This window comes from Euleptes europaea, chromosome 4 (assembly GCF_029931775.1).
Source record: "Euleptes europaea isolate rEulEur1 chromosome 4, rEulEur1.hap1, whole genome shotgun sequence".
NCBI classification, from domain to species: Eukaryota; Metazoa; Chordata; class Lepidosauria; order Squamata; family Sphaerodactylidae; genus Euleptes; species Euleptes europaea.
Genome location: NC_079315.1, coordinates 12,912,325 through 12,928,862, shown reverse-complemented (window position 1 = coordinate 12,928,862; position 16,538 = coordinate 12,912,325). Strand labels below are relative to the sequence as shown.

Genomic DNA, 16,538 nt, shown 5'->3' with positions numbered 1-16,538 from the left:
TTAACAGTAATTGTTATTGTACATTTTTGTCGCCCCTGTACTGATTTCCTAATCTCCTGATAGTAGTACAGTGGTGTCTTTTTCTCCTACTAACCTCCAGGTACTAGCTGGAGAACTTCTGTTATTACAACTGATCTCCGATGGTGAAAATGGCAGCTTTGGCAATTGGACTCTATGGCATTGAAGTTCCTCCCCAAACCCCGCCCTCCTTGGGCTCCGCCCCAAAAATCTCCAGGTATTTCCCAACCCGGAGCTGGTAACCCTAGCTGCCAACCTGGAGAAAATGGCCGCTTTGGCAATTGGACTCCATGGTGTTGAAGTCCCTCCCCTCCTGAAACCTCGCCCTCCTCAGGCTCCGCCCCCAAAATCTCCAGGTATTTCCCAACCTGGAGCTGGCAACTCTACATAAAAGCCCGATTCACCGGTTACAGCGAACGCATGTACAGTCTGTGTGCAGCATACATGCGATTTTTCTTCATCTGCATGTGGAGTAATCCTCATGTTACATTCTGCCCATGTGATTCAAACCACACGTTTATCCAGGTACTGGTCCCCGGTTTCCTTTGTCAAGTGAATGTGTGTCGGCTCCCGCAAACAGATGCGCGCATGTACAAGCAGGATGTACGTGTGTTCACTCTTAACTTGTGAGCAGGCCTAAAACAAAGCCCTGCTTCTACTTTTTCTCACCCGCTTCCACTCTTTCCGAAAGAAACACCCCAGTGGGAACAGGTGAGTGGAGATTTCAGGGTGGGAAGGGGCCAGGGGTGTGGCAGAAGGGTGGAGGTGTGAGGGGCATGTAAAGGTATGAAACAGTCTTGGGGGTGGGTGAGTTTGACACTTATGCGGAAGGGAAAGGCACTGCAAAAAAAAAAGAGAGAAAAGTAACTACATAAGATGCAGCTTTTCTCATTCTGGACACGTTCCTGAACGGGGCTGGATGATTTCGATGGCTGGACCGACCCTTTTTGTTAAATCCTCCTCCCGCCTCTTCTCCAGACCACGCTACGAGCCTGCAGGCGTTGTATCCAGCCATGTAAGAGAAACGGGGACAGATTCGACATGCTGTTGGCAACGGGGGAAGCAGGCCGCTTCAACTGAAGGGAAATGACCTCACCTTTCGCCGTGAACGTCTCCCAGCAGGGAACGCAGCCCTGCGGAGCGCTGCACATACATTTCATCGCCATTTCCAAAGGAGGGCACAAGGAGAGGAGATATTCCCCGGTTTCTCCAGCCCAGGTTCCTCCCATATACCCCCCTCCACACGTCGAAAGAGGCAGAAGAGAGAGCCAGTCCGCTTAGCCAAAGTCCTCCGGCACGGGTCACCCTCCACAAGGGCAGGACAGGACTCCCCCCTAAAGCGCAAGTGAAGCATGAGTAGCTCGATGAAGGGAGTGGGGAGGGCCCCCTTCCCTATACAATTATAGCGGGACATCTTCATCCTCCTCATCCTCAGTCAGGTCCGAGGAGCGCAGGTCGAGGTCCTTCAGGATGTCTGAGATGTTCTCAGCAGCTGGGCCGGCCCGCTCCATTTCCTCCAGTTCCATATCGGCCACCGATACCGAGCGTGTCCCTTTCCGGTCCTTTGGGCTGGGGGACGGTTGTGGGTACGGACAGCCGGGGGCCACTGAGGTATCCGTCTCCAAGTCCACTGTGGTTCCCTCAGGAGCCATGTTGCTGTTGGGCTTGCTCCATGACTGTGTGGCCCATTTATCCTGCACCTTGCCTGAGGTCTGGGTGGCATCACGGAAGCTGGCGAGGGGAGGGCGCAACTGGACGCCAGAGCTCGTGGAGCCCTCAATCGCTTTCTGGAGCTTAGAAGTTCAGAGAGAGAGAGGACAAATTAACAGGTGAATGGATCAGGAGCACCCTTAAGTAAACAGACACTAGGTAAAAGGTAAAGGTAGTCCCCTGTGCAAGCACCGGGTCCTTACTGACCCATGCAGTGATGTCACATTCTGACATTTACTAGGCAGACTATGTTTGCGGGGTGGTTTGCCAGTGCCTTCCCCAGTCGTCTTCTCTTTACCCTCAGCAAGCCGGGTCCTCATTTTACCGACCTCGGAAGGATGGAAAGGCTGAGTCCACCTTGAGCCGGCTACCTGAAACCGACTTCCGTCGGGATCAAACTCCGGTCGTGAGCAGAGCTTTGGACTCCAGTATTGCAGCTTACCACTCTGCGCCATGAGGTTTCCTAAACAGACACTAGGGAGACCAGAAAGAGTCCACCACACAATTTGTTTCGTTCCTGATGCCTAACTATAGTTTCTTCTGAGGGGAAGAAAATGGCTAAACAAATCAGTTATTGGGAAAACAGATTATAAATATCCACACAAAGAATGGTCTACAGAAGTAATCACTTCTGGGACATACTTATACCACTGACTCAGGTGATTTAATCTTATATTCTAATAGTCAAGCATGGCCCACTGCGGATATCTAAATCCACAGATTGGGGCCACGGTGATTATAAACGGATAGTTCTGCAAACCTGGGAAACCCCCTAGGTTAGCAGAAAAATCTGAAAACTAAAAAAAAACTTGGGGGGGTTAAATCCCCAGTGGCAGCAGAGTCTGGGAAGCTGCTCAGGGCTCGCCTGCAGCGTGTCCAGGAGCCATCCCGGGTCTGGAATGGCTCCTGGACATCGCCACTGCCAGGCCAAGAGGCAGCTCTGGAGGCTTGGAGCAGTGTCAAGCTCGGTGATGGTGTGGGGGAGCCTGATATTCCCCTCCTGCAAGTCTCGCAGGCCCCTGCATGTAGCTATAATTTCTCATCATAGCAAGCTCTGAGGGCAAGCAACCTCTTATGGAGAATTCTCAGCGCCCTGACTAAAATATAATCCTCAGGATTCTTTTGGGGGTAAACTATTACAAAATCGATACAGGTTTGTAATACGGACATGTCTCAGGGCACAAAATTGCCAGATGGTTTGTCCATCACGGAAAGAGGGGTGGGGGACCAGACCAGTACAGACAGTCTGGATAACCAACAAAGAAAGCCGAGCCTAGAAACAGATAGGTATTATTATTTCCAAAGAGCTGAAGATGATTCGAATGAGATGAAATATGGAAGGTCATCCCACTTCCACTTCTGGTGAGCAAATTTCAAACATTTTTTTTTTAATTTTGTTCAAGAATCTGCAGAACTTGTTTGACCAGAAGCAACAATGGAACGAAAGAAAAGGGTGCACACACCGAGAAGGGGGGCCTTTGCCGTACCACCTTCAGTTCTCTTTGAATATATTATCGCCTGTTTCAAACCACTGAAGAAAAAGGGGACCAAGAAACTCAACCTAAAAGTCAGGGGCAACCAAAGGGGTTGAGCTAACACTATCTAATATAACAACCAATAAATCTATGTTTATTATATATTGTGCACACATGCGTTTAAAAACACAGGGCCTAAAATACAGGCTTCCTAAAACGCACAAACATACTTACAAATATTACCAACGCACAACAGTTGATGCCCTATGAGGAGAGATGTAGGGAGTTGGGCTTGTTTAGTTTGGAGAAGAGAAGGTTGAGGGGAGACATGATAGCCATGTTTAAATATTTGAAGGGATGTCATGTTGATGAAGGAACTAGCTTGTTCTCTGTTGCTTTAGAGACTAAGACACGGAGTAATGGATTTAAACTAAGAGAAAAGCGATTCCACCTAAACATTAGGAAGAACTTCCTGATGGTGAGGGCGGTTCAATGGTGGAATGCGCTGCCTTGGAGGGTAGTGGAGTCCCCGTCTTTGGAGGTCTTTAAGCAGAGGATGGACGGCCATCTGTCAGGAGTGCTTTGATTGTGGGATCCTACATGGTGGGGGGAGGGTTGGGGTCTCTGGGGACGTGGGGGGGAGGTAGTTGTTAATTTCCTGCATTGGGCAGGGGGTTGGACTAGATGACCGTGGTGGTCCCTTCCAACCCTATGATTGTATGATGTTAGTACATAAAATGACCAAAATCTGACCAGACGCGTTATGGCCTTTTATAGGCCTTCCTCAGTGGTCATACATACATGGGATTGCCAACCTCCAGGTACTAGCTGGAGATCTCCTGCTCTTACAACTGATCTCCAGACGACAGAGATCGGTTCACCTGGAGAAAATAGCCGCCTCGGCAATTGGACTCTATGGCATTGAAGTCCCTTCCTTCCCCAAACCCCGCCCTCCTCAGGCTCCACCCCAGAAACCTCCCGCCGGTGTTGAAGAGGAACCCGGCAACCCTATACATACACAATTTTACAATACACATCTTGACATATACACAAATGTTGTACAAGGTAAAAGATATATAAAAGCCTTTTATTCTGTGTGGCTTTATGTTAAAATAGTTCGTCCTTATTTCAGCCAGGATTCATCCAGGATCGAGCCCATGCGTTTCGCCTAATGTGCGTTCAAGCCTGGCTAAAACAGGGATTAAAGGAGGATAAAGCAACCATGCGTTTTTCCCCCTGTGTCTTAAAACATGGCTCCTGGCTCACACCTCATATATGGTGTCCAGTGTTTCAGGATGCGTGTAACATCAACAAACGTGAAGAAAACATTATAATAATAATAAAAATAGATTTATTGATTGTTATCTTAGATAGTGTTAGCTCATCCCCTTTGGTTTCCCCTGTCTCAAACCATACCGAGTACAAAACTGGAACCTTCTGCTCCGCTTGGCTTTTCCCAACTGATGGGAAAACTCGTTGACAAAGAATAAAGAGCTGGATATCGGGCTAGCAAGGTTTCATTTACCTCTGGCAACGCAATCACGCCTTTCAGCTTCCCCATGCTGGTTACGTAGGCATGGGTGAGGCCCAGCAAAGAGAACAAGGTATGTGTCTGGAAGGGAGAGAGGTGGGAGACAGGAGAAAAGAAAAAGAAATGGATTACTTCAAACTCATACCAAAGCTGCCTATGGCAAATACTGGACACAAACAAGGAAAAATTTTATACGGCTGCCAGCCTCCAGAGGAGCCTGAGTTATCCCGGCATTACAACTAGGTTAGCCAGCCTCCAGGTTGTGGCTGGAGATCTCTTGCTATTACAATTGATCTCCAGGTGATAGAAATCAGTTCCCCTGGAGAAAATGGCCACTTTGGCCATTGGACTGTATGGCATTGAAGTCCCTCCCTCTCCAAACCTCGCCCTCCTCAGACTCCACCCCCAAAATCTCCATGTATTTCCAAACCTGGAGCTGGCAACCCTTCTCCAGGTGGTGGCTGGAGATCTCCCGCTGTTACATCTGATCTCCAGGCAATAGATATTATTTTACCTGGAGAAAATGGCTGCTTTGGAAGGTGGACTATATGGTATTATACCCCATTGAAGTCCCTCCCCTCTCCAAACCCTGCCCTCCTCAAGCTCCACCCACAAAATCTCCAGGTAATTCCCAACCCTGAGCTGGTAACCCTAATTACAACTAATATCAAGACTACATATCAGCTCCCTTGGAGAAAGTGGCAGCTTTGGTGGGTGGACTCTATGGCATAATGTCCCATCCCCCCGAGCTCCATCCACTCCCTAAATTCCACCCTCCCCAGATACTGCCCCCAAATCACCAGGAAATTCCCAACCAAAGTTGACAACCCTAAGCAGGAACTCGGAGAACAGCAGAGGCATGATCCCTCTGATGGGTCCAAACATTAACATAAGAACATAAGAAAAGCCCTGCTGGATCAGACCAAGGCCCATCAAGTCCAGCAGTTTCTTCCCAACAGTGGCCAACCAGGTGCCTCCAGGAAGCCCCCAAACAAGACATGAGAACACAGGAAAGGCCATGCTGGATCAGACCAAGGCCCATCAAGTCCAGCAGTTTGTTCCCAACAGCGGCCAACCAGGTGCCTCCAGGAAGCCCCCAAACAAGACATGCAAACACAGGAAAGGCCATGCTGGATCAGACCAAGGCCCATCAAGTCCAGCAGTTTCTTCCCAACAGTGGCCAACCAGGTGCCTCCAGGAAGCCCCCAATCAAGACATAAGAACACAGGAAAGGCCATGCTGGATCAGACCAAGGCCCATCAAGTCCAGCAGTTTGTTCCCAACAGTGGCCAACCAGGTGCCTCCAGGAAGACCCCAAACAAGACAACTGCAGCAGCATTATTCTGCCTGTGTTCCACAGCACCTAATATAATAGGCATGTTCCTCTGATCCTGGAGAGAATAGGTATGCTTCATGACTAGTATCAATTTAAACTAGTAGCCTTGAATACCCCTCTCCTCCATGAACATGTCCATTTCCCTCTTAAAGCCTTCCAAATTGGCAGCCATCACCACATCCTGGGGCAGGGAGTTCCACAATTTAACTATGTGAACTATAGGAACAGAGATTCCACCTACCCAACAAGTTAATGTTTTGTTGGTACTGAGAACAAGCTGAAGTGAGATAAGAAGTCATCGATTATACAATTATGGAAGGCAAACCTGAGGTTACAGCTCGTTTTGTACCACGTCGCTCAGTGAAGTGTGCTGGTAGAAGGAGATGTCTTCCAGGGTAACTCTCTAATTCTGGTGGAAGGCTTCACACTCAGCAGAGCGGAGAGACAGGGAACACGCCAATGTTTTCGTCAAAATAAATGAAACCCAAGTATGGCCGGCTTGTTCCCCACCAAGCATTTGCATTAAAAAGCAACCTGCTGCTCAGTTAATCCAGCTCGTTTTTTTCAGTTGATGAAAATCCAATAAACCTCCACTATAGGGATTTTATGCAGGGACGTTTCCCCGCAGTAATCCCCGCTGACTGCTTTGGGGCTTCCTTTTGATTATGCATACCTTTTCCTCGCCTCGCTCTCCCCGTGTGTTTTGCCTGTGTTTTCCAGATGCTGTTTTAGCCAGAATCTGGAAAATGCGGGCAAAACACACGGGGAGAGCAAGGTGACCTCTGACTAGGGCTGTCGATTCGGTTTGTCCCGAACTGAATTTCCCCCAATTTGGCGGTTTCTGGTTCGGATGGAACCGAACGGAAAAAAAGGCGGGAAAAGGACGCGCCGAATTCAGCAAGTTCGGGGCAATCGCTGAATACATTTGGCAGGTTCGGCGTTCCCGAACCTGCCTTTTCCCGCCTTTAAAGACCCCCCCACGCGCCTTCACGGGGCTTCTCTGAAGGCGCACGGGGGGCCCTTTAAACAGATTGCGCCTTCCAGCTGGAAGGTGCAAATCTGTTTCCCCCATCCCCCGCAGGCCTTCACGGGGCTTCCCTGAAGGCGTACGGGGGGCCCTTTAAACAGATCTGCGCCTTCCAGCTGCAAGGCGCAGGTCTGTTTAAAGAGCCCCCTGCGCGCCTTCATGGAAGACCCGTGAAGGCCTGCGGGGGGCCGAATTTCCCCCCGAACTCCGGATCTCGCGCCGAATATCGCGGATCCGAAGCGGGGGAGTTCGGACTTTGGCACGTCCCGAATTTAAAAGGGCCTAATTTTGCCGAAGCTGAACTTTACCGAATGTTTTTTTCAACAGCCCTACCTCTGACAGGTGGGAAAGGCATGCATAATTAAAAGGAGGCCCCAAAGTAGCCGGTGAGGGTAACCGCATGGAAACGTCCCTGCATAAAAGGGACTCTAAGAGAGCTGTGACTAGCCCAAGGTCATCCAGCTGGCTTAATATGGAGGAGTGGGGAAACCAACCCGGTTCACCAGATTAGCCTCCGCCGCTCATGTGGAGAAGTGGGGAATCAAACCAGGTTCTCCAGATTAGAGTCCACCGCTCCAAACCACCGCTCTTAACCACTACACCATGCTGGGAAGCACAAGGCACGCCGTAGCAAAAGGGAAACAAGGCAAATCTCATGAACTTTCGACTTAGCAAATTCAGACTTGGGAGAGACACAAGGACCCCAGAGTGAGAGCAGGAAGACGAATTAGGGGACCAGGGCAAAGGAGTGCAGAGATAGACAGAAAGGGGCAGAGCAGACACTCACCTTATGCAGGGATGTTCTCTCCACCAGCTGAAAGGGAGAAGGGTCTATGCGGCAGCTATTGAAGCACACCTCTTTCTCCAACTCCTCCTCCTCCCAAGCTTCTATCTGACACAAGAAAGAAGGGTTCACACACACACACACACTCACACAGAGAGAGACTTTGCACTCCTACCTGGTCCCACGGACCACAGAATCTCTGCCCTCAGGGTGCCACTCCTAACAGGTTCCCCCTTCCAAGTGCTTGCATGCTACGGCTCTGTTGATGTCACTAGGGGAGCAGCGGCTTCTCGGGAGCTGCCCCTGAGAGGGGGATTAAGCGCCCTTCGCTCCCTTTTCTTCCAACATGGACATTGTAACTCTGACCCATTTCCTCTCGCTGCTTCTTATGTATGGAACTTGCTCTCGCAACTCAAAACGCCTCCTCAGAAACCTTCTTCCCCATGAAGCCTTTGGCTTAACTCATTATCCACCAATAGGGTTGCTAAACTCATAAGAAGGCCCTGCTGGATCAGACCAAGGCCCATCAAGTCCAGCAGTCTGTTCACATAGTCGCCAACCAGGTGCCTCTAGGAAGCCCATAAACAAGACGGCTGCAGCAGTACCATCCTGCCTGTGTTCCACAGCACCTAATATAACAGGCATGCTCCTCTGATCCTGGAGAGAATAGGTATGCATCATGACTAGTATCATTTTGACTAGTAGCCATGAATATCCATCTCCTCCAAGAACGTGTCCCCTTCCAAGTTGGTGGCGGCTGGCGATCTCCTGCTATTACAACTGATTTCCAGGCAACAGAGATCAGCTCACCTGGAGAAAATGGCTGCTTTGGAAGGTGGACTCTATGGCATTATACCCAATTGAAGTCCCTCCCCTCCCCAAACCCTGCCCTCCTCCCCACCTCCAAAATACCCTGGTATTTCCTAACCCGGAGTTGACAACCCTATTCCCCAACCACGTGGGCCCAAATGGGAGAAGACAGGGGGGGATCTATTTGTCCACCCACTTACATAGACAGCAGAGAGAGAAAAGTGTTTGTTTTCCTCAAGCACAGGACATGGGTGAAGGGTGTTTAAACCCTGACTTCCTCCTTACCTCAAGGCCTTCCATTATTTGAACCATTTTCCCCTTCCCAGCCTGACTCCAAGAATGAAATGACGGGGGAAAAATACTTCAAGTAATGAAGAAAAGCCAGACAAGGGGCAATGGTTTAGTTCCCCTCAACCTAGGGGTTGCCAACCTTCAGGTGAAGAAATCAAACTACAAAAACTAGTGCCCAAGATAGGAGGTCATGCAGAAAAACGGCACTTATGGCAAAAAAGCATAGAACTACTAAAGGCTTAACCATGAAATTCAATATAATGTAAACACATACATGCAAGCACAAAAATTGACAACAATGTCCATTGAAGACATAAAGAAATAGATAAAGTCCAAGAATGCCAAGAATAAGGGTATTGAGTCCTATTTCGCATTAGCTTTTTCAACTCTACGTAGACTCGCCATCCGCTTGTATTAGATGGCTACATGCCTTGGTTCAGGAACATATGTTCTGTGGAATTATGATTGATCGTCGCTGGATTGCCAGTTGTCTTCAATGGGCATTGTTGTCAATTTTTGTGCTTGAATGTATGTGTTTACATTATATTGAATTTCATGGTTAAGCCTTTAGTCGTTCTATGCTTTTTTGCCATAAGTGCCGTTTTTCTGCATAACCTCCAGGTGAAGCCTGGAGATCTCCCAGAATTACAACATCTCCAGATTACTGAGATCAGTTCCCAGGAATGGCTACTTTGGAGGGTTGACTCTATGGCATGACACCCTGCTGCGGTCCCTCCTAAGGATCCATCCTCAAATTTCCCGAAATTCCTCAACCTGGTGCGGACAACCCCACCTCACCTACGTGTTCCATTTTCAATAAACAGAAAAGAGACCTCCCCTGCCTTCCCTCAAGTTTGGCTATGAGACATCCTCTAAACCAGGGGTGTCGAACTCAACTGTTACAAGGGTTGGATGTGACACAAACGTCACTTGGTCGGACCGGGCCAGGCCTCCCCAGCCCAGATTGAGAGTCAGTGGGGTGGTGGCTACTTTGGCTGGCTCATGGGCCAGATAAGAGCTTACAAGGGGCCGGATCCAGCCCCCGGGCCTTATGTTTGACACCCCTGCTCTAAACCCCTAAGGAAACTAAAGCTGAATCGTGTCAGCTATAAAATGTATTATAACTCTTTTAATGGAGTGGTAGCATTTCCACCTTAGGCACGGACTCCCCACGGGCAGTCCCTGCTTGCAGGATCGGAAAGCAAAAGGGTCCAACCGTTAGTTGACAAGAAAGAGGATTGTGATTATTTTTCGATTGTAAACCACCCCAGATTTTTGGGGAGGGGGTTCCAGTTGGCTCTCTGGTATCAGCTTTTCCAGACTTACCTCCTCTGGCTTCATGGTGTCGACAAGGTCCGTCGAATCCTGAGGGGGATCGAAAACCAAACCCATGATCAGAACAAAGAGGCGACACCTTAATGCTAGATGAGACCCTCCAGCAGAAGAAATGGTGGCTTTCATCCGACTACTCTGCTGAGCCGAGCCTAGAAGCGTTCCCACAGCTCAAGGAGCCTTCCTCTGATAGATGCATTTCTTCCTTTTTGGCTGGAGGAAGGCTTCAAACGTGATCGAGCAGAGTCCTGGGACAAAAGCCCCTGACCCCCAAAAGCCCTCGCTATAACCCCAATATCCAGGGATAAGCATGTTCAGTAATTCTGCTAGGGCTGCAACATTTAGGTGCTTAACCAGTTAGGTAAGTTGACTAAAACTCTTTTGACCGACGGGGGGAAAATCACCCTGATCAATTGGATAAAATTTTCTAAGTTAATTATTGTTGTTACAATTATTTGTACAAACTGCAGATGGCCATCTTAGAAGCAGCATTTTGTCCCAGGGCCTCTGAATCAAACGGATCACTTACAAACAAAGAAAACATGCCTTTTCCTGCAAAACGATTGTTTAAATCATGATGACGAAGATTTCTGATAGCTCTAGCTTCCACACAAATGCGGAGAAAACATATCTTTGGTACGGGGTGCAGAATCAAACTCCCTGAGCATTTCTGCCTTCGTTAAAATAAACGAATCCCATTTCTAGCCCAAAAGAAGCTTGAAAATGTGTAGACAACATCCAGTGAATCTTAGCAAGCAGAGTAACATTTCCGCCGCTAGCCTGCCTAGCCTCATCAGCCAGCACAAACTACTGCCTGCACTAGTATAATTCAATCGGGTCCAGGCTAAATTCTCTCCAAAGATCTCCTCCTCCGGACCTAGAGCCTTGGGGGTTTAATTGTATAGCTTCTTTTATTTTGTCTCATACAAGGGAATGGAAAGAGAAAGGCTGCAATAGGAGATCCATGAAGGTGCTTTATCTTGAGTCAGACCCTTGGTTTATATAGGTCAGCCTTGTCTATTGAGACTGGCAGTAGCTCTCCAGGGTCTCAAGCAGAGGCCTTTCCTACTACTAGATCCTTTTAAACTGGATATCCTGGGGATTGAACCTGGGACCTTCTGCATGCAAAGCAGATGCTCTCCCACTGAGCCACACCTCCTTCCCTGTATGAGAAAATGCCCTCAAAGAAGAAACTGAATGGCTTTCTTGGCATCTAACAAGATGCAGGAGGAGGAGGGGGGAGCTGCTTTTCATGGATGTCCCAGAGACGTTTCTAGTTTGGTCCTTCGCTTCTCCCCTGTAATAATCAGCCTTCCCTTTCAAGCTTAGTTGGGCCCAGGAGAGTTTTTCTGATTCCTCACCTGCTCAGCCAGCTCTGGTTGAGGCGGAGGGTGGTAAAAGCACAGGAGCTGCCGTGTCAGGCGCCAGCATCTCTGGACTGTGGGAAAGAAGAGAAAAAAGGAAATGTGCGGGAGACCAGACTTTCAAGTAGCCATTTCCCTTGTCTTGCCAACCTCCAGGTGGTAGCTGGAGATCTCCTGAGATTACAACTGGCCTCCAGGTGACAGAGATCAGTTCACCTGCAGAAAATGGCTTCTTTGGAAGGTACAATCTATGGCATTATACCCCACTGAAGCCTCTTCCCTCCCAAACCCGGCCCTCCTCAGGCTCCACCCCGAAAATCTCCAGGCATTTCCCAAAAATTGAGTTGCAAGTACTCAGTGGTAGTAGAAATGCACTCTGTATACGTACAGAGGCACCGTCTCCATGTGTTCCTGCTTTCCTCCGAACGACCACTGTCAAGGTAATTCACAAAGGATCAGTGATCCTTGTCCGCTCTCTAGCCACACAATGCCTGGTCTCTCCTCCCTTTCTATTTTCTATAGATTTTATTTTACAACATTTATACCCCACCTTTCTGCCCTCACAAGGGCCACCAAAGCAGCTAACAAATTAAAACACACCGAATGAAATCACGTTTTTACAACAAAACAAAAAAAAGAATTAAAAGAATTAAAATCAAGCTAAAGTACACATACTAAAACATAATGAGAACAATAATTAAAATACAAGGAAGGAGGAGGAAGAGGAAGAAGAAGAGGAGGAGGAGGAGGAAGAAGAAGAAGAAGAGGAAGAGGGAGAAGAAGAAGAGGGAGGAGAAGAGTTGGTTTTTATACCCAGATTTTCTCTACCTTTAAGGAGTCTCAAACTGGCTTACAATTGCCTTCGTCTCCCCACAACAGACACCCCCTGAGGTAGGGGGGGCTGAGAGAGCTCTAAGAGATCTGTGACTAGCCCAAGGCCACCCAGCTGGCTTCATGTGAGGGAGTGGGGAAACCAACCTAGTTCTCCAGATTAGAGTCCGCCGCTCATGTGGAGGAGAGGGGAATCAAACCTGGTTCCCCAGAGAGTCCGCCGCTCTTAACCACTACGCCACGTTGGCAAACAAAATCAAAAAGTCTGATGGAAGATTGAAACAGGAGGGGACAGCTGAATCTTCCTAGAGAGAGGGTTCCAGACTTTTCCGTGTCCCACCCTATCCCCTAGTGGTAAGGGTAGTTAGATCTCTAAGCCCTGGCTGGAATGTCCCCCCCCCCAATGTCCGTACCTGCAGTTTCCTGAGGAGCTGGTGTCTCTGGCAAAGGCTTGCGAGGAGTCACAGGGCCATTAGGTTCTTCTGGGTGACAAGAGGCTAATGGGGGTAGACGAGGCAGCTATTGAGGGAAAGGGAAAGGGAACAAGCTTCAGCATTTTCCTAGAAAAACCGCATTTAGCTCTTACTTAGCACTTTCCTCTACAACAGGGCTCATCGTTGCTTTCTTTTTTCTTCTCAACCCACCCTTCATTTCTGTTTGTAATTATTCTGTTGCTGCTTTTCTTGATTTTATGCTGCTCACTTTTAGCATTATATTTGTTTTGTTGTTTTAATGAAATGTGGGGAATGTTGTGGAACATCTAGGTGGAGCTTCTGTCTCCCTTCTTCTTGCAAGTGCTCAAAGTCTGAGCATTAGGGTTGCCAGCCTCCAGGTACTAGCTGGCGATCTCCCACTATTACAGCTGATCTCCAGGCAACAGAGATCAGTTCCCCTGGAGGAAATGGCTGCTTTGGCAATTGGACTCTATGTCCCTCCCCAAACCCTGCCCTCCTCAGGCTCCACCTTCCCAAATTTCCAGGTATTTCCCAACCCGGAGCCGGCATCCCTACCGGGCGTGGCCCCAGGCATGAGCTTTATGCCAGGGGCCAAAGGCATTGGCTGTTGGTCGGGTGGGGAACGTCAGGCCCGGGGGCCATATAAGGCCCGCGAAGTCATTTGGTCTGGCCCTTCATGGGTCCTGGCAGATCTCTAGCTCAGAAGGATTTAAGACTGGCGATCCGCCCCCTCCCAAGGACAAGAATAGCCTCTATTCAAGGCAGATGTGAGTTTGTTTTGCCAAGAAAAGGAACCTTTTCCCCCTTTACAGAAGAGTTATTAGCTATGTAGCTGCTAGGGCCGCCCAAGAAACTGTGTTAACCCTTTCCCACCCGGGCCATGGAGAAACGTATTCCCTCTGTACTACAAGAGGGCTGGGGGCAGAAGGGGCGAATGGCCCGCGAATAATCCTATAAATATCCAATGGCCCTTGGCGGAAAAAAGGTTCCCCACCCCTGCTGTAGGTTCTCAGCCCATGACTGTGGCCCTGTGTGAACTAACCCTGTGGATCCAAGACCAGCACAGGATGACACTGGCTGTTTATATTATTTTATTATTTATTATTTATATATTTATTTATCATATTCGTTTGCTCTGTTTATATTATTGTATTCGTTTCCTTTATTTGCAATCCACTCTTCATGCTTGTCTGTTTAAATCTAAACAGTTTAGTTTAAATTTATTTAAACTGTTGTGGTGTTTCTGTAAGCCCCTTTGGGTCCCCATTGGGGAGAAAAGCAGTATACGTATGCATGCAGGAGCGGTCAAGTTTAGGCTGACTTAGGGTGACCCCAGGAAGGGGCTTTCAAGGAAACTGAAAAGCAGAGGTGGTTTGCCGTTGCCTTCCTCTGCAGAGCCTTGGTGGTCTCCCATCCAAGTGCCAACCCTGCTTAGCTCCTGAGATATGATAAGATTGGGCTACACCATTAGGGTTTCCAGGTCCCTCTTCACCACCAACGGGAGATTTTGGGGGGCGCAGCCTGAGGAGGACGGGGTTTGGGGAAGGAGGGATTTCAACGCCATAGAGTCCAATTGCCAAAGCGGCCATTTTTCTCCAGGGGAACTGATCTCTATCGGCTGAAGATCAGTTGAATTAGCAGGAGATCTCCTGCTACTACCTTGCAGTTGGCAGCCCTATACACCCTGCTACCTTGCCTCCCAAAAAGCAGGACAAAAACATCAACATAAATGAATACAATAATGTTGTATACCACCTCAGAAATACTTTATGGAGAACATGGAGGGGGGAGAGAAAAAGAGAGAGACTGAGAGAAATAATGGGTGAAAATGCATGGTCGCTTTAGCCTCCTTTATTCCCTGTTTCAGCCAGGATTTAGCCAGGATCGAACACATGCATTTTGCTGAACGTGCGTTTGATCCTGACTTAATCCTGGCTGAAACAGGGAATAAAGGAGGCTGAAGCGATCATCCGTTTTCGCCCAATATATCACTTCAGTAACCTTTAAACAGGCCCTGTCAGTAGGGTGGCCAGGTCCCTCTTTGCAACCGGCAGGAGGTTTTTGGGGCGGAGCCTGAGGAGGGCGGGGTTTGGGAGGGGAGGGACTTCAATGCCATAGAGTCCAATGGCCAAAGCGGCCATTTTCTCCAGGGGAACTGATCTCTATCGGCTGGAGATCAGTTGTAGTAGCAGGAGATCGCCCGCCGCCACCTGGAGGCTGGCAACCCTACCTGTCAGGTAGGCCAGATGGGGGATTTAGGCAGAGGCCAGCTTGGCTATGAGTAGGGTTGCCAGCTCCGGGTTGGGACATACCTGGAGATTTGGGGGGTGAAGCCTGAGGAGGGTGGGTTTGGGGAGGGGAGGGAGTCCAATTGCCAAAGCGGCCAGTTTCTCTGTTGTCTGGAGGTCAGTTGTAATAGCTGGAGATCTCCAGCCACCACCTGGAAGTTGGCAACCCTACCTATGAGGTGAGACTGGAAGCAAACATCAGAAGGCCTGCATCTCCTCTTCTTAACCACGACGTTACAGTCAGTTCCCTTTCCCTTCCTTCTTCCCTTCGCTCCATCTTTTAAACTTTTCCTTTCACCCTTCCCCGCTCTGGTCCTCTCCCACCCCTTCCTCACTTCGGTCTTCTCCTCTTCATCCTCGTCCTCGTCCACAAAAGCGAAGGATTCGTGCTTCCATGCGGGCCTCTCGTCGTGTGGTGCCTCGTCTGGCTCCTGGAGCTTCTCCTTGGCAAGGCGCAGACGTCGCTCCGGGCTGAGGTGCCTGAGAAGAAGACCCTGGAGCTCTGGGCGCTCCACCGAGCCCAAGAGAATCATGGACTCTGCAAGAAGAGAGGAGGGAGGGGTAGGGGAAAGAAAGCATTTAGGGCTGTTGGACTAATACACATGTGACTTGGTAGCTGCTAGGGTTGCCAACCTCCAGGTACTGAAACAAGCTAATGACTATGCATAATAACATTGGTATATTGAATGTAATAAAGTGCTACACAGCCAAACAATTATACATGAAGAATTATATAGTCCTGGTACAGTAACAATCAATCCAAGGTCGCTGTCTTCAGTTGAAGAAAGACAGAAAGGGATACGATCATTTCAGTTCTTCCTCAGTCCCGTTTAATTATTGGTGTCAAAATAAGTACTTTTACAATGTAAGCTTCAGTAGCTTCAATACCTTTCATGGAATTCTTAATCACTCCTCTTAAGGGATCAAAGTAGCAACCACATAAATCTCTCTGTTTCATCAATTCCAACAATAGGATATCCATTTATCACGGTTGCACAGACAAGTTCACAGTTACCATGTTCCCGAGCGGGATACAAGCTGTAGTCTGTAGTCATGTAGAATTGTTTGGCTGTGTAGCGCTTTATTACATTCAATATACCAATGTTATTATGCATAGTCATTAGCTTGTTTCTGTACTTATTTTCTAACCTTAGGTAATGGTACAGAGGTGTTAATTTTGATTGCTAACCTCCTGCTATTACAACTGATCTCCAGCTGATAGAGATCAGTTCTGCTATTACAACTGATCTCCAGCCGATAGAGATCAGTTCCCATGGAGAAAATGC

General features: G+C 48.6%; 1 protein-coding gene across 1 annotated transcript in view; it reads right to left on the bottom strand.

Annotated features, from left to right (window-relative positions):
* Positions 1 to 1,407: 1,407 nt before the first annotated feature.
* The window catches only part of CLCN1 (chloride voltage-gated channel 1), an 85,802-nt gene continuing 70,671 nt past the window's right edge, over positions 1,408 to 16,538 (bottom strand). Inside the window, exons 17-23 of the mRNA XM_056848584.1 lie at positions 15,588 to 15,790; positions 12,923 to 13,028; positions 11,676 to 11,752; positions 10,309 to 10,347; positions 7,885 to 7,989; positions 4,729 to 4,815; positions 1,408 to 1,811 (exon numbers count right to left, since the gene is read on the bottom strand). Coding sequence (XP_056704562.1) covers positions 1,419 to 1,811; positions 4,729 to 4,815; positions 7,885 to 7,989; positions 10,309 to 10,347; positions 11,676 to 11,752; positions 12,923 to 13,028; positions 15,588 to 15,790 — 1,010 coding nt within the window. The 3' untranslated portion in view covers positions 1,408 to 1,418. The remainder of the gene's footprint in view (positions 1,812 to 4,728; positions 4,816 to 7,884; positions 7,990 to 10,308; positions 10,348 to 11,675; positions 11,753 to 12,922; positions 13,029 to 15,587; positions 15,791 to 16,538) is intronic.